Source organism: Pararge aegeria, chromosome 16 (genome assembly GCF_905163445.1).
Source record: "Pararge aegeria chromosome 16, ilParAegt1.1, whole genome shotgun sequence".
NCBI classification, from domain to species: domain Eukaryota; kingdom Metazoa; phylum Arthropoda; class Insecta; order Lepidoptera; family Nymphalidae; genus Pararge; species Pararge aegeria.
Window position 1 is genome coordinate 9,401,675 of NC_053195.1, and position 24,342 is coordinate 9,426,016.

At 33.3% G+C, this 24,342-nt stretch overlaps 1 protein-coding gene across 1 annotated transcript in view; it reads right to left on the reverse strand.

Moving 5' to 3' along the window:
* Positions 1-3,894: 3,894 nt before the first annotated feature.
* LOC120630371 (BAI1-associated protein 3) overlaps positions 3,895-24,342 on the reverse strand; it is a 77,793-nt gene continuing 57,345 nt past the window's right edge. The window contains exons 18-24 of the mRNA XM_039899584.1: positions 21,461-21,551; positions 16,049-16,211; positions 12,410-12,635; positions 10,871-11,036; positions 5,847-6,006; positions 5,417-5,651; positions 3,895-3,989 (exon numbers count right to left, since the gene is read on the reverse strand). Of these exons, the coding sequence (XP_039755518.1) occupies positions 3,895-3,989; positions 5,417-5,651; positions 5,847-6,006; positions 10,871-11,036; positions 12,410-12,635; positions 16,049-16,211; positions 21,461-21,551 (1,136 nt within the window). The remainder of the gene's footprint in view (positions 3,990-5,416; positions 5,652-5,846; positions 6,007-10,870; positions 11,037-12,409; positions 12,636-16,048; positions 16,212-21,460; positions 21,552-24,342) is intronic.

The following is a 24,342-nucleotide window of genomic DNA, read 5'->3' on the forward strand; positions in this document are numbered from 1 at the left end:
GAATAGTATGTGAAATAATATACTAAAAGGAGAATAAAATACGCGTATTCGTTGCACGTCGCGAGCTTTTGCCCCCATGGCTTGGTTCTTTACAAAAAAACACTTATCATTAATTGTCGTGTCAGTGTTCGAGACACACTCCTTCGAATCGTTCCTTATGTATTTTATAAATGGCTCCGCTAAATATTTTTTCAGGAAAAATTTTACTTTTTATTTTTATATGATTAAGCATCCCAAAATATTATTAAAAATACACTTTCCAGACTGGATTAAAAATCGTCCATTGCTGGTTTTGCCTTCTTTAGTTAAATTACTACAAATACTTTCCCTTATGCCTGCCTGAGGCTTTCATAAAAACAAAAATGTTTGATATTCTGTTCTTGTATAACTAAATTTTGTTCTAATAGGTAATAAAAGTTAGAAGTATTCTATAATACGTTTGGCCAAAAAATAAAATAATCGTTACAAAGAAGAGCTTCTTTTGATTAAATGTGGTTATAACTTTAAAAGTATAAAGATTCAATACTCAAACCTAATGAAGTTACTCTAAGGAGGCGATGTTTGGCAGCGACCAGTGATACAAAAAGTAAAAATTCCGAAAATAAATAAGATTACTAGATTATTTCTATAGTATTATGACCATTGATTTAATATTATGCTAACATGGAATAACGTTAATTCACAATTTAAAATATGCTTTATAGAATCTACTGTATCTAATAACACATTGATAAAACACACATAAAACATCTAAGTTCCTATAATTCTCTTAATTGAAAATGTATGGGATTATTACCTTGGCTTGTATGATGATCCACGTTTTTTCTCATTTATAGCTCGGCACACTGTATGTGATATGCCACACTTATTTACTATTTCAGATTATATTATGCGACATAAGTTAAAACCAACTCTATTATTACAAGCGATGCTTTCCGTTCGTGGATTTCTTCCGTAAGATAGCGATAAAATTCAAAGACAGTCGTATAATTAGCAAACCACATATTTTATTCAATAATCACTGTCAGTTTTCAATTTTCTTCTAACTGACTGCTTCTAAAATAGTATAATTAAAATAACATTTTAGTTGTTTTTGAAGACTTAATAATTTGATATTAAATCAATAGTAATCTTACCTTAGAAAGAACGCTAAAATGATAAACATGTTTAAACCCTTCCTTTACTAAAAATTCCAAGCCAACATATAACTATATTAAATACACCTTTTATAATATATTTATTTTAATCACTACTTATTTAAAAACATCAATACATCTCCATTTACATTAATAAATTTGTATACACAGTGAACGTTTGTCACGTACATTTATAAAATTTTAAATCTTCACAATAACATATCATTAAGTACATTAATTTTAAAACTAACGATGAAAATCAGTCGTCACAGACAAGGTATACATATACTTTATATTTCACGATATACGAGTTTAGTGGGGGACAAAAAGCTCATCTTAAAGCTTAATTATACATTACAAAGGTACGAGTACATGCGACACTTAAAGCAGAAATATAATCAAAGGAGCCCTCTTTGATCTGGTCGAATCATATCTCACTCTGAAAGGCATTATTTTGCTCATCTTGTCAATACACATAAGAAAGAACCTCTCCTTTTGAATCATTAACATAAAGGTAAGCCTGAAGGCTTATTCTAGAATCCTTTCACCTGGTTTTTCCGTTGTACAGTATGATTCGATGCGTTCCAATTCTAAAGGACACCTAGCTTAGGGAAACAGTTATAAGACGGAAATATTGTTACAAATGTTTATACAGAGCTCAAACACTAAACAGGGCGGACACTGAAGGAAGACACTGTGCATAAATATGTAATTTTACCATGAAAATAGCCAGCCAACATAGAGGACGGAAAGCGGAGATAATTTAGGAACACGTCAGTATACATTAGGGTGAAAATGATGATGTTCGCTAACGCAACATATAAAAGTATCAGTGGCGTGCAATCAGTTTTTAACTAGGTTAGGCATTCAGCAGAAAGATTTGAAAAATAATAAATAATTCTTCACCTCAGCAGCACTGTCCACCGGTGGGTATACTTAACCAGTCGGATTAAAGACAGTTTTGCAAAGTGCACATCAAAATACTAAAACACCGAATTTTCTATATTTTCTACATAAATATATATATATATATATAGAAAATATAGAAAAGATGAAGATAATATATATACATATTTATATTATCTTCATCTTTCTTTATATTATCTGCATTGTGCATTCTGAAAAAAATTTTTTACTTGATTTTTAAGGTCCATTTACGCGGTCCCATTCTTTTTGCTCATTGCATACAATAATACTAAAACAATAATTGGCATGCGTTGTTAATCTAGTATTGATTTTTGTTTTATTTCACCTACCAACAACTATGAAAGTTAAAATTCCCTCCCATACCATAATTTTTAAATTTGCCATCTTTTACAAATTTTAGTAATAGGTACTTTTAAATGAGAATGAGAATTTAAAAAAATCTCACACTCGTTCTTTTTTTGTTTGCTTGCATGCCCATGTTTAACAAAAACTCTGCCATCTCATTTACTTGAAAGGTAAAGATAAAAGATACTGGAATTCGACTTTGACTTTGATAATTTGACTTTGACTTTGATTTTGAATTAATATTGTACATGTACAATATTGCAGAGTTATTGTCTATGTTTTGGTATTGAAATAATTAAAGTCTGGGAATTTAGCTTAGAATTTAGCATGTCGTGCGCTTAGACCGGGGTGCAGATGACAGAATTTTTGAATTTAAAAATGATTTGAGGAAAGTAAAAATAGAGTCCCAGACAACTGAAATAACAATCCGAAACAGCGTTTTCCAGATATAGACGATTTTCAGAAAAACATGGCTAAAAGAAATTTTTAATGGTGAAACTTCTCGTAAAATTCCATCCATTCTATCTATACTTACTAATATTATAAATGCAAAGGTCTGTTAGTTTTTTGTTAATTTGATACGAAACAGTATACCGATCTTAAAAAAATAGCACATTATATAATATATATATATATAATAGATTATAATAGATTGATAAACGACATTAAATCCCGAAAAAATAACGTTCTCGCAGGTTTTTTAAGCAATTGAACAAAACACGGATGATTTCGCGGACAACTATTAATAGGGGACATTGTGCCAATTGAAGAAAAGCAGAAATCTTCCATCTGTTTTGGACCAATAATAATGTAGTGAAAATCGAAATACCAAAACCTCCTAGAATCCGGGCCTTTACGTTAGGTATATTTGCCCCGTTTTGACATCAAATTCATTCATGAAGAAAGAAACTCTAACGTCACGCATGTAGGTAAACTATAAGCATTTGTTGACGAGACTTATGTTTTCGTTAAACTAAAACGTTTGCGGTAAACTAAGACAATACGAACAAGCAAACTTCTATTATAAATTAAAATATCTACAAAATGCGTATTTTAGGCTTCTACGCTAGATAAGGTATGTATACAAAATAAAAGTTAACAATAAGTCTTAAAGTATTTGGTCGGGAGTTTCTACTAGAGTCTAATAACTAGGGACATAAGCTCCAAAGGTGCATGCTATACACGTAGTAAAAGACGATCATTTGGAAAGTTTACACAATATTCTCTCATACGAATAGAAAAACAACACAGTCTTTATAAGTACATATAATTTACATTAATACTGATGTGTTGTAACATCTTAAATATTTATTTAAATTTTAATAATAAATATTCGTTCCAAATAAATATGCGGTACATATAATTTATATATATCGAATTTTTTAAATATAATTTTCTTATATTGTCAAGATCAAAATGGACGTGTGCTTTAGAAGTAAAGAAAAATAACGTACAAAGAAAGCTTTTTGTATAATAATATACTTAATTACTGTTCGGCAAAACGTAATTTTTGTTTCTTGACAAAATCGATGGCCAGTTTGTCCGTCGTTCGCGATTCCAAAATTTGCAGTATTGGATGATCTGTAAAAAAATCTACGTTGAAAATAACGTTCTCTTCCTCCAATATATTGACTGATATCGTGTTCCTTTATGAACTTCCTATAAACCGTAACTTTTCTAAAAGTCAAGTTGCAGGATAAAGTAATAAAAGGTAGCCCGGTCACTTACATAACTTTCCAATCCGTAGATATGAGCTTTCCAATAAAAGTTATATAACTGACGTCGTATTTTAAATGCCATTGAAAACTTATGAATTGGACAAGGTATTAACTGTGTAGTTTTTAAGTAACAAAATATAATCAAATTATTCAATTTTTTATATTTATTTAAAAAACACGTAAATATAATTTTAAAATAATGTTTCAATATTTGAACTATGGTAAATTTTCGGTGGATTTCAGTTAAGAAACGGTAACTTTGATATCAAATATGATATATTTCAATAAAAGCTCTTGTTTAATCCCTTTATCAGAGATCAATATGTTATTGATTTGTACCTACATGCTTTATAAAGAGAAATACTTCCACTTTTACCGCATATCATCTGCAGATGACAATCGGTAATTTCCTGATTGACCGACGGCAATCCAGTATTATTCGTCAGGTTAGGTTAACTTTAATAACACATATACACAAACAACTAAAATGAAGTGTGGTTGTTATAATAATAAAAATAAAGTTTTTATTAGAAGCACATAAACCCATATATATGGAATAACACATTTTTGTATATTTCTTTATACTTTTAACATAAACACAACTTTTAAATTTCCTTTCTTTCTTTCCGTATATCTGCATGTATGCTGGTTTCGGTTAATTTTCAAACCGGATGGATCGAGTATGACGATGCTTTAACTGGCAGACAGCTAATGTTATAAGACGTAAGAAAGTGTGTACAAAATGCTGGAAGTGAACGGATAGTGACCTCATTTCATAGATATAATTGAAGAAACCTTAAAATAGAAATTACGTAAACAACTGAAGCCAACGTAATTGGGCATCAACAATTCTCAACAAACACATTCCATAGTAGATTTAATTAACAGTTATATTAACGTTCTCCATGTGGACTTATTCGCAACGAACGGATAATATTATAAAATGTAAAATTAATGGCTTATGCAAAATGAGAGAAGTTTGTGGTAATATGCGGTTACACCTCAAAAGTAATCAGGAGAGGTTACAGTCTTAAATTTTAAATGGCAGGGGCAGTCTATTGAACTTCTATCTCACTGAGCTTATTAAGAATATTAAATTCTTAAACTAACTCAAGTCAAGAAACCTTTGCACAGCTGCATGTGTGATCTTAAAACGTAAGAAACCAGTATACAATTGTACATAAAAGATAGTTTTTATGGCTTTTAAATGGATTGTTGATGTCAGGCACTGGATAGACGCGCATTTCTCCTGCAAATTTAAATTCAGTATAATCAGGTCGCTTCACTTACTTCTATCGTGTAACTGCATTAGAGGCAGTTCGATGGGACGCAGCGGATCTGGTGGAGCGTGACTGTTGACACCGGGCACTCGTGAAAGAGAAACATACGCTTCGCCGGCAAAGTCGTCTGCGGTCAGCACGTCTTTGTCCCAAACAGAGAGCGCCAAAGTTGCCTGCTGCGATCGACAAGCTTCCAAAGACACGCCGAATTCGAAGCATTCATCCCAAATTGGGTTCAGTGTTTTCTGTGTGAAATGTTATTCGTATAGGCTATTTTCCCTTAACAAAGGTATCCAAGGTATATATGAAAATATTGTGAATAATAGAAAAAACTTTGATACTAAAATCGGGTATTTGTAAGTTGTAGTAAAATGTATGTATTAGTAGAGTAATCTCATAGAATAAGGTAAATAGGTCTCACAGTAAAAGTAGAAGCTCACCTTCTGCACGTTCGTGATTTGTTCGTGAGTTTTCGGAAAGAGCCGTTTGGGGAGTAGCTCGAGCACTACAAACGGGTCACTTAAACCGTTGGGATCAAGCGGAATCACGTCCCGGGCCGACAGTACCTCGACACACAGGGAGTCGTGATTGAAATACACTCTATAAAACAAATAAAGTATTAATTAACCAGTAAAATCGGTTTCACTATAAGTGGTTTTATTTCTTATTTACTTAGTTACAATTCCATTACAATATCATAAGAGTTTACGCAATTATAATATTTAAAAAAGAAAAGTCGGTTGTATAAAATAACATTTAAAATGGAACCCTGTGAGGACGCTGTAACCTAAGTAATGTTACCTAAGTAATCGATAAGCAGACTTTTCTTTTCATATATTAAGTCGTTCACTTTATAAAATTCATATATTAATATATATATTCATAGCAGGCTTTTTCCAGCAAATATTTTTTTCGAGTTTTTTTTTATTTCTCTCGGGTTTTATATTTTAAATATTTGTGTCCATTGTGTCTGGGCCAGTGCTGTGATTTTTAATTAGATTGGTCCATTATACTTTGTCATTTTTATTAATTTAAAGTAACTCTTCTCGATAAGTACGTACAGTCAGTCTGTTTGTAATGACTCTTCCATCAGAAAGACTGTCTTTGAAAAGAAAAAAATAATATCTTTAATATACATATTCAAACAAAAGGCAGATGAACCTCTGATAGCAATTTCAAAAATATAAAGTGAACGGTCAGTTTCGACAGCAATTGTTGTCTGAAACGCTGAATTTCGTAACAAAGTCCTTTCAAATGCAACGTCGGAATTTTAGTTAAAATTCATATTCATATTTTGGTGCAAACAACAATAGGGAGAGGTTACGTAGATTCGTGGTTTTTTAACATACTATTTGTAAAGCTTTATTAAAACGTTTGTTTTTTATATTTTCAACCGTGAGTGATTCGTCTTTTTACTTTTATCAGTACACAACATGCGCGCTTGGAGTTTCCCACCAGGGTCGTTGATAATAAGGCCGTAAAAGATTCATTCTCCAAGAGGATTTACATATAAACAAAACGTACATTGTATGTTATGTCGAAAGATGGGTGTGAAAATAAACGTAAGGTTCATATTAGATAGAGCATAGTGCCAGGCACCACTTAATTTTCTGAGTTATGTGCTTTTTTTAATTAATGGATGTAAATATTTCTTGCAAATTACGATGCAGAAAAACATCGTGAGGAATTCTGCACGCTTGAGAGTTCTCCACAATGTTTTCAAGGGGCGTGTGAAGTCTACTAACTGCACTTGGTCAGAGTGGTGTACTATTCGACCTATAAATAATACCAAATCAAATCAAATCAAATCAAATCGTTTATTTGCAGATTGGTATTACATTGTTGGTAGGTACACAAAACAAAGGGACAAACAATCCGCCTTAGATGGCATGCAAAAAATATATATGATCGTACAATAATTATACAATAATAATACTATCTTAAATCAATCGATATTATTAAAATAAGAATAAAATTTAAGAGTGATATCAAAAGTACAAATATTATTATTCATGTCAAATTATAATCACTGTAAATGTCAAACCTATAATATTGTGTCTGTTAAATATTCTTGGATGGTATAATAACATTTCCCAATAAGTAATTTTTTTATCTTATCTTTAAAATCCACAAGATTCATGCTTCTGTTGGCCAGCGACGCTGGCAATTTGTTGTATATTTTAGGCGCCATAATGAAAATACTATTCCCAAATAACGCTGTGGAATGTGGCTTATACAATAATTTATTTTTCCTGCGTTCGCTATCACTATATGTAAACAAGTGATTGTTTTTTTTGATAAATATCAGAACTTCATAAATATACAAACAAGGACAAGTTAGTATTTTCATTTTCTCAAAATACGGTTTACACGTATCTGTGGGACGCAAGTGACATATAGCTCTTAGACACTTCTTTTGACATTTAAATATTCGCTCTCTATCAGACGAATTGCCCCAAAATATTATACCATATCTTAAACTTGCTGTGACATACGCATTGTATGCAATTATAACCGCTGTCTGATTAACCACTTTCGACAGCATATATAATGCAAACGAAAATCTGTATAATTTTAAACACAAATTCTCAATATGATTCTTCCAATTAAGGCTATCATCAATTTGCAAGCCTAAAAATTTTGTGTTTGTTGTTACCTCAATTTTTTTACCTAAATACTTAATGTCTAGTGCCATACTATTACCTTTATTCATGAATGTCATAATTTTTGTTTTGTCAAGATTAATAATTAAATTGTTAAATGTCAGCCAATTAATAATATTACATATTGTATCATTTATATCATTTTCAAATTCTATTTTATTCTCACCCACAAAGATCACTGTGCTATCGTCAGCAAATAAAACCATCTTATGATCGGTTACCCTGGGAAAATCATTAATATATACTATAAACAGCAGTGGACCCAATATACTACCCTGCGGAACTCCAGTTATTACAGTTTTTGACTCTGATAAATATGCAGTTTCAGTTTTATTGTACCCGACTAAACTTGTAATCTGCGTCATTTGCTGCCTACCTGTCAGATATGAATTGATCAATGCCAGTGCGTTCCCTCTAATGCCGTATACACTAAGTTTATCTATTAATATGTTATGGTCAACGTAGTCAAATGCCTTAGTAAGGTCCATGAACAACGCGCATACGAGCTTCTTTTTATCCCTATTAACCATAACCTCCTTAAGAAGGTTATAAATAGCCAAATTGATCGATTTATTCTTTCTAAAACCCATTTGAACATCGGAGAGTACACCATTTTTTTCGAAATAATCATTTAAGCAATTATAAATATATTTTTCTAATATTTTGGAAAAAATTGGAACTAAAGATACGGGTCGATAACAGTCCATATCCTCTGTATCGTGTTTTTTAAATAACGGTTTCACTATAGACACTTTAAGTTTTTCCGGATAAACACCATGCTCTACACATAAATTAGTGATGTAACTTAGCACTGGCGATATTAACTCTGACACATATTTAACTACTTTAGTATTAATCTCATCATACCCACAGCTATTTGTATTCTTTAATAGCTTAATAATGTTTTGTATCTGCTTGGGTGATGAAGGTTTCAAAAAAATTGAGTTATATTTATTCCAAACAATATTAATTTTTTTATTTGTTTTAATATTTTTTCGATTGAGAAAATGCTCGTTAAATGCCTCTGCTATATCTTTAGGGTTTGTTACAATTAGGCCTTCTTTTTTAATCTGATATATTTTATTTTCACTACTTTTAGTTTTATATTCATTTATAATGCTCCATGTAGTTTTAGATTTATTATTAGCAGTTTTAATTTTGTAATCGTTTTGAGCTTTTTGAGTTAATTTTATAATATTCTTTAGCCTTCTTCTGTATGCTTTAAATTCTTTTTTATGTATATAACTACCTTTTCCTCTACATTTCCACAATAACTTTCTTTTATTTTTACAACATTGCCTTATGCCCTTTGAAATCCATTTTGGTTTTTGATGCGAATGTATTTTTACTTTTATGAGCAGAAAGCTGAGGTAGTAAAACAACGTAAACAATTCAAAGAATCTATTGAAAGCCTCGTTTGGCTCAGATGTTTCATATACTTCTGTAAATGTTATATTCCGCATACATTCTTTAAATTTAGTCATATATTCCTTGCAGAAATCTCGTCTTATAATGTACCAGTGAGTTACACGGCAAAATTTTTTAACAGCAAAGTCAAAAAATTGTGCCGTATGGTCTGATAATGCTAACTCTATAATACCGCAGCTGTAACTACGAATGTTGCTGATAAAATTGTCAATGCAAGTGCCACTTGCTAATCTTGTTGGTTGTTTTAGCCCTAATTGGAGGTTGAAACCATCTAATACTTCCATAAGCTGTTGTGTTATTTTATTATTTTTTAAAATATCAATGTTTATGTCACCGCAAACAATAAGTTTCTTTTTCTTAAAACTATGTTTCCTAAGTATGTCATACAATTTGTTAAAGAATGTATCTATTGTACCTTTATCATATTTTGGCGGCCTATACATACAAATAACTACAGCGTTTTGGTCTGGTAATTCCAAACCACAACATTCTAAAATACCCGGTACACTAAAACTCATAACATCCGATAATTCCCTAAACCTGATACATTTACGTATGAGTATTGACGACCCTCCCTTTCTATTGTTACGAAAATACGCAGATGCTAGAGTGAAATTAGGTATTTTAATAAATTTACAATCGCCTTTTATTAAATTGTGCTCTGTAATACAAAATAACATGAGGTAAAATTCTTGCAGGGTGGTAAACCAATATACCTTAAAATTAATCATAGTGCAGCCAAAGCCTCATTAAATATCTAATGTCACAATAAAAAAGGCTGAAGATGACATAAATTAACATTCAGCCTATTCTCGAAAATTCGATGTTTATTTTCACACCGATCTTTAGTACTCGTAGTAATGTTTCAGTAACCCGCCACTGCTGTAGGAATTGCAATATCAACGCTGAAATAACTCACTTGTTTAAGCAAGAAATCCCAGCTAAGTAATTGTCGTTTCCAGATCGATTGATTAAACTCGAGCAAACGTACAAAGACAGATTTGTAGAGAATTCACAATTTAATTACAGTTTGGTAAGGCTTTGATCCTAATTATTTAGGTGAACGATTTTCTAGGACTTTGTTTTCACTTATGTTTTGTAATATCTTCTTTATATTAAAAATTCAGCTACAAAACTCATTAAGTAGTTAATAGATTCACTTTAAATTTTATCATAACGTTATATTTCTCTAAGTACTATAAGTTTTTCACGATTTAAAAAAAACTGTAATTCCATTGATACCAGACTAAACCACGTCTGGTTCACTAATAAAATATCGGATGTTACCTTCAACAATATAATTTAAAAACTGTAGGTATCTAAAAACATAGAACAAAGTTGTGTTTAGAATTTTAATAACAAATAGATCTTACCTTACTAATATGGATCCATAAGGTGATGGTAAGGGCGTACGTGTTTGCTCAATCAATCGGTCAGCTAGCCAGCGTTCTAAGAGTTCTTCAGTCGGAGCCTGATGGTACTGCATTCTTTGTTCAACCCGTACCCACTCGGCATTATGTACATCTGTCATCGGCAAACCTAGTAATTGCAGACAAATAATTACTTTCTATTCCTTCGTACCTCCAACTAAACACAGGCTAGTTCATCGAATAAAATATACGTTATTTTTATTTTTTTAAAGATTTGAATTGAGGAACACTTCAGTGATCGGCGAGATCTCGGATGAACGCTCGCGCTAATAATTAGGTGTATCTTTTCTTTCCACTACAAGGTAGCCCTTGACCGCAATCTTACTTGATGGTAAGTGATGATGCAGTCTACTGTCTAGGATGTTAACGGGCCAACCTGTTAGTATGGCCCCATACCAAAATTCTATGTGACATTCTATCGGAACGCTAAATACCTTGGCGGAACGTCTTTATCGGTAGGGTGGTAACATATAATCTTAAATTGGGACTGGTGGGGTAAGAACCCAGGACCTTTCGCTTATAATACTACAGCGCACTACACACATACATATGCCTGGGAGTTGGATCACTATGATGGCAACATTATTTTATGTTTTTTTTCTGCACATTTTCTTTTATAGTGGTGGTAAGTGTAGTTAATATGTGTGGCGAACGGTTTAACGAGCGAGAAAAATTGTGAAAATTTATAATACAGAAACAACATGAATGTCGCCGAAGCTATTTACTAAAGTACATAAGAGTAAAAAAAAACATTTATTTAAACAGTTTGTTGAAATAGAAAACGAACATTACTGTCTTTACTTAATACTCATTTAATACGTTTAAATTTTTCGAATTCTAGGAACTAATTTTTGAATCGCTAAACGTAAATTAAACTCTTAGTTGTTTAAAACAGAGATAGATTTCAGGGAATACATAATATGACAGCATGAACAGACAATATGACAAAATGAAATAAAATTTAGCAAAAGAAAAATTAATCACCATGAGTGTGAGATAGATAGAAGATATTCTGTTTAAAAATCTCGCTTTTAGTGACTAATCCAAAAATCGGTTAGGATTACATACAAAATAAACAGCAACATATTACTAACCACATGTAAAAAAAATAAAGATTACAAAATTTTAAAAACTCACTTGCTTTTTTTATATATTATAAGAATTGTATGGACTTGAGAAGCTCATGAAAGCCCTCCAAAGATAGATTCGTTCTGAGCTGCTGTGTCCAAAGTTTAGATTCCCGGACTGGTCAGCAATTTGGACTTTCAGAATTAGAAGGTAGTTAAAAAAAAATACTTTTGTTTATCTGGAAAGTACCTTAGCAGCATTGGTCAGCCCCCACTAAGGTGGACAGACGACATCAAAACAATGTCACTGAAAGTCTCTGGAAACCAGCGGTCCGGGACTTTGGGATCCCCTACAAAAGACCCATCGTCCAGAATTGTACGACAATCGGTTTAAGTCATGATGATGAGAAAGTACCTTTTCCTTCAGCATGGAAGAATTCAGCGAGAAGGTCTAGGGCTTCTCTGAGTCTGTGGTGATATACTCTTGGTTTCTCCGCTCCACCCGCATCAGCCTGTGCGGATACCTCCTTGAGAACAGCACTCCAGCAACCAGCGAGTGCTCGGATGAACACTCGCGGTAATAACCACGTGTTTAAAGATGATAGGTGTTGATCCAGGAATTCTAGGAGTGGAGTTATAGCCTGAACGATAAAACCAAAGCGTTATTATTTAAACAATAACATTTATAAAAAATGAAAATTTCTCTAGTTAGTTGTAGTTGAAAAACTCGTAGACTACTAATTTGTCATTAACTAGCTGCTGTCCGCATTCTTCGTCGGCGTATATTACGATTTTCTTTACAATTCCCTCTATGGATAATATTCAATGTTTATGTTACTCTCCGTCCTTTCAACTAAATGTCAAGAATCAAGTTCATTGGTTGCTTAGTTAGAACGCTAAGCAAGAGCAAACAAACACACTTTCAGATTTATAATAATTAGTAATGACGACAGCATTCTTTCTAAAAACTCTTCGTATGGATAAAGTCACGAATAAACTATTACATAGAAATGATTGTGTCTTTCTTATTATTTAAACAATATAATGTCTATTTTCCTAATTAATAATAACTAACTAAAGTATTTGATATAATCTCATTCATTTGATTTTAATCTATTGGTTTTAATTGCACTGCGAATTGATAGTCAACGCTCTTTTTGGTCACGAGACCTACTCGTATAAGCAAACTATACACATACAATATATAAAAGCAGCTGTTAGGAACAAAGTTATCATATTGCCATACCCTGACGATACCTTGTTTCTGCGTTTAGAGATGTGCATGAATGCCAATAATTAGTTTTTTATACAATCCATTAATTCGACCCACATCCCATAATCCCCTGGGAAAGTTACTCAGATTCTGTTCGAGGATAAAAAGTATCCTTTGTCCACCTTAAGGATCAAAGTTATATAAGTGCCAAATTTAATCAGTCACTAAGTTGTTTAGCCAAATTTAACAAGCTCAGACGTTTAAGCTGAAGTCACAACATAGGTGACTAACAAACTAATAAACAAACACACAATTTCACATTTAAAGTATTATTATTGATAAAACAAAGATATCTTGTAACGAAGGATGCAAGTAGATGACCTTTACAACAGCTTCAAAGTTTCTACGGAGTTTCAAAGTTGTTTTGAAAATACATGACGTAGCATTCTACGTAGTCGCTACGCCGCATCTCTTGGTCGTAGATACGCTATTTCTAATTTGAGTTTGAAATACTGATTTCAAACTTTTGTTTGTAGTTTGTTTATAAAAGTAAATAGAAACTTAAACAGAACTTAAATTCATGCACGCCTACTATCTTTGAATGTTATATCCCTCTGATTGCAATATTATGCACTATCGATTTTATTACCGTAAAATCAAATAGAAGCAAACTAAAACAGTAAAGTGATTTTTGCATATTATATAACAACTGACGATTTAAAAGGGTGGTAGAATACAAATTACATACAATTTAATTTAATTTTAATATTACGTAAATTGAAGAATTATGTGCCAAAGTTTGGGATTTTTTGAGGCGGTTTCCCCATACCGTGGCTACCCAACGTTCATCATGTCCTTTGAGTTATGTACCCTAGCCATTTCAGTTCTACATCTCGTTAAGAGTAAATGACATCATTTACACTGTTTTTACTACGTATTTTCTGATTTCTGGCATATCCCAGATAGAGAGGCATGGACGATACCAATCAAGGGAGTCACAGAAGTCGCTGTTGACTTAGCGGCTTAAGTTCGTATCTTACTGAACACTATAAAAACATCTCAAGTTTCTAGCTTCATTGGACATACTTTATATGTTAAGACAATTCCAGTTTTATAATGTAGTCACTGGACTGGCACATCGTAATTATTATTACAGTTCATTCATTTGCGTTATTGGATTGAAATATGCATTAAAAGTATCGACTTTAATATCATAATAAACGTTATGGGATTAAGTATAATATTTATTAAACGTCATACTCTTGTATTATTACAATTTAAAACAACATTCTATTTGGAAATTAATTTACGAATTTGCGCTTTTATAAGTAGGTACCCTGTATAAAATATTGGCAAAGGAATAAAACCTTTAGAACACCTGTCACAGATATTAAGCACGGATTTTTATGTTAAGTCTAGTTGAAGCTATTGATCTATTTTAACGACCAAATAACGAAATTCTTTACGAGATTCCTTGTAAGATATTACGAAATTCTTTATTTAATGTAGTTCAACAATCTAATGATCGATACTTAACTGTAAAGGTACGACTATTTTTACTCGATTGAAATATTATTACTTGGCTTCGTACGCTCAGGTTGCCTTTAAAAGATCACTTTTAGTGATAAGGCCGCCTTTGCACCCTAGCACTAAGTACTATTACTGTTTTCCTTGTATTTTCCTTTTTTTGTTGTGTTGCAATAAAGTTTTTCTATTCTATTTCTATTATTAATACATACTTTAATATTACTTATATGAGTTTAATAAAAACATTTAGACACAATCAACGGACGTTGGAGAGAGCGTTTCCCGGAGTATCACTACAATTTCAAGTAATCTAAAATGAAGAAATCCAAAACGAAGAGGAATTACTACAATCACAGTAAACCATTAATACTTAGCAAATAACAAAACAGAATTGGCAAGGAAATAATAAATGAATGGTCTCAAGGTACTTACATGGCAACCCTTTATTCAAATGCAAGACGTAGGTAATATATGTATATAATAATATTACTTACCCGTTTTAAATGAGAATCAAAGCAAATGGGAACTTTAATGGAATTTCATTTTATGCATCTACTATCGATAAAAAGTATCAAATTCGATTGCAATATTATGCATCGGATTTCCATAGTACGCCCAGTAGACCGGCGGAACTCAATAGAAGCGAGCAAAAACGTAAAGTGCTTCGTGCACTGGTTATTAGTTTTATAAAGTTATAATGGTACGGGAATAAAGGCTTCAGGATAATACCTGATCACGGATATGAAACGTTGAGTTTAATACCATAATAAACTTTATGTATGCTCATGTTGGGATTTTAAAAATGGAAAGTAGGTCAATATATTTTACGTTCTTGTCTTGATGTAATCTTTTTTTACCTTAAGCTCAACGTTACGTAATACTTAATTTGTACTTTAGCATCTTTTAGTTATATAATAAAATAGAAGTATATCAATAGGCCTATAATTATTGCATAGCCAAATTGAGGGAATTGTCTAAAAAAGACACAATCCACCATTCTGTAGAGGCGTCCATTTTGGACGATATTCATCCAACGTATCTAAGAACACTACCGACTAATTCACCTATAAAAAAAAACCAAACTTAAATCGGTTCATCCGTTCGGGAGCTACGATACCACGATGATGTTGGTGCACAGACACCTACGACGACACGTCAAACTAATAAAAACCCGTCATTTTCGCATCGTGAGCTCAAAAAATTGAGCAGCGTTGTCATACGTTATTAATTAACGCTTATAATATTTTGCTGTTTTGTCTTCAGTCGACGTTGCATACGCTAATGCGTTAATTATGACTTTATATATATATATACCTGAGGAGTTGGCAGAGTATCGGGTGACCAAGCGAGGTGGAAGACTGCTTTTCGTAGCGGTGGGCGGGCACGCGCCGCGAGAGGTGCCGCAGCGCGTGTAGATCGGGAGTCCAGTGTTCCAAGAGCTCCGCGCACTAATTGCCGAGCGCTCTCTTCATTGGCGCTAAGATAAAATATCAATAGTATATTAATAATAAATCTAAGTCGTTGTATAGCGTAATATACTTTAAATTAGCGCTAAAAGTTCGTCCGGGGAAGTACTACCACCATGCTTATTTCTGCCGCTAAGCAGCATTGTTGCATTTCTTTGTTCTGGTCTGAAGAGCGAGGGTGCCGTTATAATTACAAGCACGTAATGGTTAAAAGGTACGCCCCAAGTTGGTGGACACAAGGCGACACATTGCAGGAAATGCTCCTTGCATGCCTTGCGAAGTGTTGCTCTATATAGGCGATGCTTTTCCAAACAGATGGGTACTTCGTCCATCTATTGAAACTATAAAAAAAAAATTAAAATTTAAATATAGTCCATTACTTGAAGTGTAACAAAACTGCCCTAAACATCAGTATATACGTACAAAATCGCTCTCATTCCAACGTGCTGGCATTATGACCTCGCACTGGTAAGCGAAGCGTTGATAGACCTATAGAAGAGATATATAGACGTCCATTGATTGACATGACGATGATGATGAAGACGTAAAAAAATACAGCGTTTTTTGCCTTGATTGTTTTCCACAAAACTAGCAAAAGTGTGCGAACGTGGTAAGTATGGGATTGTCAACGATAATAACTCATTTGAGCTTTGTGTGACCCAGTTGCGATGACGCAAATAAATTGTTTGCTTTTGATTAGCAACGTTGATAAAGTCGATAACTAAATAGGGGTGCTAATCCGGAGGTCATTCTCTGGTCTTTGCCTCCCCTTGCTTCGAGTTGAGCGGTTGGTCCTAGTAATTATCGTCGACACTTGATAATATAATTGTTAACTTTAGAGTAACAGTAGATCACCTAAGCCCGCCAACCTGTATTGAAGCAGCAAATAAGAAATATTTTTTTTGAATTGACCATACTCGAATATAAATAAATAATCTCCTCAATGCAGATTAAAACTTTAAATTAGCGAAATCTGTACAAATTCTGGTAATAGACAAATTATAAGCCAAATTTTGGTGATTAATATTTGCTTATCTGTAATCTTTCGTACGGGCACAGTTTCGTACATTAGGTCGCATTTAGAAAAAAAAGTGCCTGACCCTCATTGTATCAACTACCCCTATACCTACAGCTCATCTGCTGTTATTTAATTATACCTATTTTTTCATATTTATATATTGAAATTTATTTACATTACGAAACATCTAAATACTAATTAATAGTCATCCGAATTCTCTGAAACGTGACACATCTATATACACTGTAGGTATAAATTACGTACCAAGCCTTTGAGGCATAAGCTGGCCCTCACTTCATAGTGCGTCAACTTTTAGAACGAATACCTTACACTGTTTCGATTTTAAAGTAGACGATACTGTAGGACATAGCTAGCTGTTATACGAACTCGTAGAGGGATGTCTACTAACATTCGTAAGAAAATGTCAAAAGCAAGTAAATACGAGTATAAGAGGTAACATTTGTCATCCGCCGTAATATGAGTGCCTTTAGAAATATTTCTCGTGGATATTTATCCTATTGTCTTTTCCCACGCACATACTTCGTACTCTCCTCTGTCAGAGAATAATATTATCCATAGAATAAGTAATAACTCGACATTTACGAAAGTGACTTCATAAAATATTATTAACAGCGCATTTATCTGTCGTAAAATTATAAATAACCTGTTTGTAGAAAAGTTAGAATTAAATTATTATGACATCAGCCTAAAAAAAAATCCATTGCCTGGCATATGCCTGCCTGGCTACTCCAATGCAGACTCCAACTCTTGTGTAAAGATTTATTAAACAGGCTTCAGTCACCACAGACTTATGTCTGTTGACACAGACTTTAACACAGACTGTTTGGGCAATAAACTTTTACCTTCTACAATACTATTAATAGAAAAAAAAATATATGTATGAATTTCGCGCCGCGGTGTTAGTGATAGTAATGACTGATGGTGGTGGCTGTTCTGATTGTGACACTCAAAAATACGTGCTATTGTATAGTACGCATTAGCTTTAAATGGTTATTTGCAATATCGTGAAAAGCAGGGCAATCTGTATGATGTAATTTATAATATCTTTAATCTTCACATCGAACCTATCTTCTGCAATTGACTCTTTACGCACGTTTCGCTCCAACACCTAAGCATCCAATCGTTAAGACTTAACTTAACAATTAGTTTTTTTTTATCCACTACAAGTTCACCCTCGCATGCCATCTCACCTGCCTCACCTGGTGATAAGTGATGATGCAGTCTAAGATGGTAGCGGGCTAACCTTTTAGGGAGTATGGTAGTCATAGTCACGGCCGAAGCCTCCCATCAGACCAGACCAGAGAAAATTCTGAAGTTATAAATTCCCAAATTACCCCTATTGGGAATCGAACCCGGGACCTCCTACTTAAATCCACAGCGCTCAAACAGCCATTGTGAGACTTAACAATTGTTCAAATATTCCCGGAGCAAATAATAATAATAATAATATAGCAAATAGCATTATGTAATTAAATTTATGTAATTTTTATAAAACGCACACTGTGCAATAAGATTACCAGAGCTGTATTCACGTTCCAATATTACAACAATTAAGCAAATGGTATCCTAACATGTTCTCATTATGTCCGTATTTACACATAAGGACACATGAAACAAGTCCTCATTATGTAATAATGATAAAACGGAGACACCAAGTGAAACAACAACGCGCTTTTCAAGCCACACAGATAAGGTTAAGGTTCTAACCAACTCTCCGGTTACCCATCTAGCAGTGGCGTGCACTGGGTCTCTCCAATACGACTCATATAAAATAATTTGGGTATGCAGTGCTTTTGTGCATGTATGAAGTGCACGCCACTGCCTACCGACAAGACAAGTTACCGACAAGGACCGTGTGGTTTAACCAATCAATAGAATCTTTATTTTTATCAACTAATTATCAATTATTCTTTATGAAATAAAGCTTAGGTATCTACACTTGTTTTATACCATTTTAATAATTATTGCGTAGGTATATTTTCGTCGAGTATTCTCCAAGACAAGCGAAGTGAATTATGTTTTGTTAGCACGCATAATAGGCAATTAGTTAAGAATTATTTATGTATTATGAATTAATTCTTAGTGATACCTATAATGTATTTGGTGTTAAGGAATTTTGGTACCTAAACTTGTAAAAATTCTTATTCTTAGTTAGTTTGTGTTAAGCCAACTTAGTACATAACGGGGGATTACCAAATTATGTCGCAAGCGGATTACTTTGCTAATCTTTACCTGGGGCCCAAGTCTGCTATTGCAATAGTCTCAGTGGTAAATCAATGTCAAAAAGTACTAATGAAAAAAGTTGTTCACACACAACAATTGTTCTAGTAGAGTTGAATTCACTCTGGAACCGCTGACTACTTTAAATTATTTCCTAGTAGTAATTTACGGACCAAGGCAATGGTTCACCTGATGGTAAGTGGAAAAGCATCGCCTATAAACAGAGCAACACTCCGCAGGTCGTGTACGGAACACGACCTACAAGTGCCGCATTGGCGTGCACAGGATTTTTGACCAGGGTATGCATAAAGTAGGTACATGGCATAAAATGGAAAAATTGCCCTCCTATACGAGTTTTATAAAATAATGTGGGTATGCAGTGCTTTTGTGCATGTATGAAGTGCACGCCCCTGAAGTGCCGCCATGTATCCACAAACCTGTGGCGTAGGTGTTCAACAACAAAAGTACGTAAAACAACGAAAGTACAAGTTGTTTGTAAAAAATGGGCTTATTTTTTATATTGTTAAGTTATTTAATCGCTGCATTTAAACGCAAAAATTAGAATAATTATTATATGTGGACACAATGAGTAAAAATATAAGAAGAATAGAAACAGCGGTAGAATAATAAGTAAAAAGTAAACATCTCCAGCATAAATCGATACCTGATACACCTTAGACATAACCTTTCGCGCAAGTTACACGGGCAAGGTACTTCTTTTCATATAAGTATTTTCTACAAACGTCTTAGGAAACTGTATCGAGCTCACGGATGGCGAAGAAAATGTAGAAATGCGAGCGACTCAATAGTCTTCCTTCCGAGTGTGAACCGTTGTCCTTCAAGTTTAAAGTGTAGTGATGCAAAATGAGAAACTTTCAATTTTTATTCATGTGTCGAGATGCTATGATTATTTTTAATACTTATAGCTATCCCACTAAACTTCTTTTTAGGCTGATTATTGTGTTGTCTAAGCCTAGATTGGGTTCTAAGTTCGTGTTATCTTAGCTTAGACAGAACAAGTATGTTTAAATGGTTCAATTAGAAAATTAAACATAATTTATTGATAAATTTCCTTCCATCCACGTCCTACAGGAGACAAAAATTCACGTATCGAAACACAATAATGTCAAAGTAAAAGGAATTCAATTTCCTTTGTTTTAAAGTTTCAGATCGTTTGCACCTACAGCGATCGCTTCTACGGTGACGTTTCTCAAAGTTTGATGTTTAGTTTACAACATGAGGTTGATTTTCTGTTCGATGCTCGAAAACGATTACTTTGCTTGAAAATTACGTATTATGAAAATTAAGCTTAATTTGCTATACTCCGCGAAAAGCAGGAGAATCTGGTGAAAATTGTTTAATTTATAATTTCTTCAAGGGATTTATTTTCTTAGGAGATTTTGACTTTACAATGAATAATTGTTAAGAAAAATTGGAAAGTCAACATCTCCTGAGAATGCTCCGGTTTCGGAGCGAAACGTGCGTAGAGGGTGCATTGCCGGAGATCTGTTTGGTGTGGAGTATAAGAATTGAAGAAATTATAAATTACACCATACATATTCTCCTGCTTTTCGCGGAGTATAGCAAATTAAGCTTCATTATCACAATATATCATGGATTTCCGCAAAGTAACGCCTGCTTCTATCAAATATTGAAAATTACGACCAAAAAAAAAATGCTAAGAAGCGCTAAGTTTTCTCACCCAAATACTATTTTAGAATAGGTAATTTTAAAATAATAATCTTTAGATTTGTGCAAATTTAAGAAGTACATATCTAACCAGATGTGGTGATCATTTACTAATTTTAATCGTCATTTAGTATTTTTGAGTTAACGACGATTAGTGTGGACTCAATTCCTTTTAAAGAATAGCAAGATATTAAATTGTTGGTCATGATGCTGTACAAGATGTTATATTTTTGAAAGTACAAAGTTATATCGTGAGATTATATGTTACTATATATGATCACTTAAAATAAAGTTAAAGATAAGAGCACTTACATGTGATCGTCGTCATATTCACACAGCGATCGGCGCACATACTCCAGGTTGTTCACAATCGTGCATATCTCCTCGGTTGTTTTGTTCTGCCCTGTAATATTTGCATGTATAACACTCATGTCTGCTATTTTCAATGAAAGAATTGCTTGCATTTTGTGTTTCCGACTATTGCACGCCTCATAAGCGAAGCGTTGAGGTTGTGCTCTACTCTCGACATTTCAAAAAAAGCAGTTTTCTCGAAACTGAAATAGATTTTTTGTTATTTATATTGCACTTACAGGTTAATTTGAGTACACTAATATCAAGTCAAATAATTTGTCAGGCACATAAAATACATTTCAATAACAATTTTTTTGTTTAACATAGTAAATAATAACATTAAACGTAATCTTTTCTGGACGTCCGTGTATGGACGGGTGTATGTGGCATCAAAATTGGTCGAAAAAATGATCGTATCGGAATATTTTTTTTTTAATTATCTAAAGTAACACACGACATAATTTCTTAGTTAATATGAGCGTTCAATTCACTGTCGTTAAATTTCCATGTAATTATTCTAGCTAATATTAATTGTAACTTTCAATGTGCAATCATTATGACATTCCCGGGTCTTGTTTACAAAAAATTATTAATAATTAATATGAAAAAAAAAATTTGTAATGAGCATTGAAAGTTTCAGTTAAAAAAATTTCAATTTTATTGTGAAAAAAATGAGATTATGAGGCGTGCACTTTTGGATTTTCCAAATTTTCTATATATTTTCCTGACTATTTATTTCATGTTAAATTGAAATTCGTGTATCTTGAATGAACAAAACATCATGAAAGCTATGTTCGGTGAATAATGAAAATATCAAACTAAAACTCCTGGAAAGTAGCCTACGAGAGATTTAGGTGGCTACAGACTACAGAGTGCCAGGATTATTAGGATAAATGTAAGGTTTATTTTTAACCAAGTTTAAAAATCTGTAGTTATAATAATTATTTAATATTTTAATGTAAAATATTATATTAAATATTAATATTCAGTTTCCACAGTAACTAAAATAGGCGACAAAATGTGTAATATATCTCATTCTCTCCCATTCATTTATGTGTTTCTTTCTTTATTGTGACGCATTTTTGTTTCAATGATTCTAATTTCACAAGTTTCACATGAAAAAATATCAACAGTCAAATTAGAATAAGAGTTTCATTTTTATTCGAAAACCCTTACAAACGATAGACATCGCAAACCGCTACGAACGATTCCACGACACGAGAAGTGTCTGGTCATGATTGGAGTGTTTCGAAGTGGTCACTAATGAACACTTCAAGTTCGTCCTCATACCTCGTGCGAACACAGATGGCTTCAGTGACCCTCAGCGGTCAGGATTGGTTAATTGGGGTTTAGTAACTAAAACTGGGAAATTGAAAGTATTATTTAGAAAATATATTTTTTTAGGAAGTACTAGCGGTTGCCTGCTTTCTTCGCCCACGCTTAGTTTTATACAAATTCCGTAAATTATGAAAATTAAGCTTAATTTGCTATAGTCCGCGAATATGAATAATTGTTAAGATCATTGTAAAGTCATCATCTCCTGAGGATGCTCCGGTTTCACAGCGAAACGTGCGTAGAGGATTCACTTCATTCATTGCCGAAGATCTGTTTGGTGTGGAGTAAAAGGATTGAAGAAATTATAAACTACACCATACAGATTCTCCTGCTATTCGCGGACTAAGCTTAATTTTTATAATATATCATGGATTTCTGCAAAGTAACGCCTGCTTCTATCCAAATCCCGTACATACCGTTTGGTTTGCTAGGATAAAAAGAAGCCTATCTTGCTCTTGGTCCGCTCAGCTAACTCTATGCCAAAAATCAAGTAGATTGGTTGCTCAATGAAAAAAGGACCACAAATAAACAAACAAACAAACAAATAAACTAATAAACACATTATCCCATTATAATTATAGTTAGGATGTAGGTACAATATTATCGATGTATCCAATTATTGTCACCGAAGTAACAACTAGTGCGTATGCAAGTATACTAATGAATGTTCCGATTTCATGCTTCGTCAATATATTGTTTAATTGACGATGATAATGGTTAACATTGTTTGTTAGTTAAATGAATCCCTTAAAAATGTTGTGGTTTACTAATTTTAGAGCATATATCCACCACGCTGTTCCATTTCGGGTTAGTGGGCTTTAGCGAATATGACCGCAATTAACTGATAACAACCAAGACAGACGGCTTTACGTTCTCTCCGCGGCACGGGGGGCTGACACCGCCAACTTCCTAACTCTAGGCCAATTTTTTATCAATAGAATATATAAATACAACATATTTTATTTTTTATCAATAGAATATATATACAATTGTATAAAATTACAATTTGGGCCGACCCAGGATTTGAACCCTGGGCCTCGTGATCCGTAGTTGAACATGCTAACCACTAGACCGACGAGGCAGTTGCCAAACCTAAAATAACGAAGGTATTAGAAGTAGCATGTTGGATCTTTTTTTTTTTAAATAAAGCATGGACCTGCACCACACTTCCCTCACACCTGGTGATGCAGCCTACGGTTGTGGCGCGCTTCAGAACAAGATGATGGGGATTTAGACAAGGTTCACAGGAACCTAAATTAAAGTTGTCGTTGGATGCAGACCGCTTTGTACGTGTCGTCGGAAGATGTAAGGTTCAACTACGTGTAAGGGTGTAGATTCTTTCGATACCTCGCGTATGAATGGCAGAAAGTGGGGGGTGAGGGCAAACCAAGCGAAATATTTTTTTAGCGCACTCTCCGGAATGTATCTTGCAATATTGAATGAATATTGATATACAGGTGACCCTGCAACGGTTTTTGAGACTTATAGGTTAAAATGCTCTATCCTCG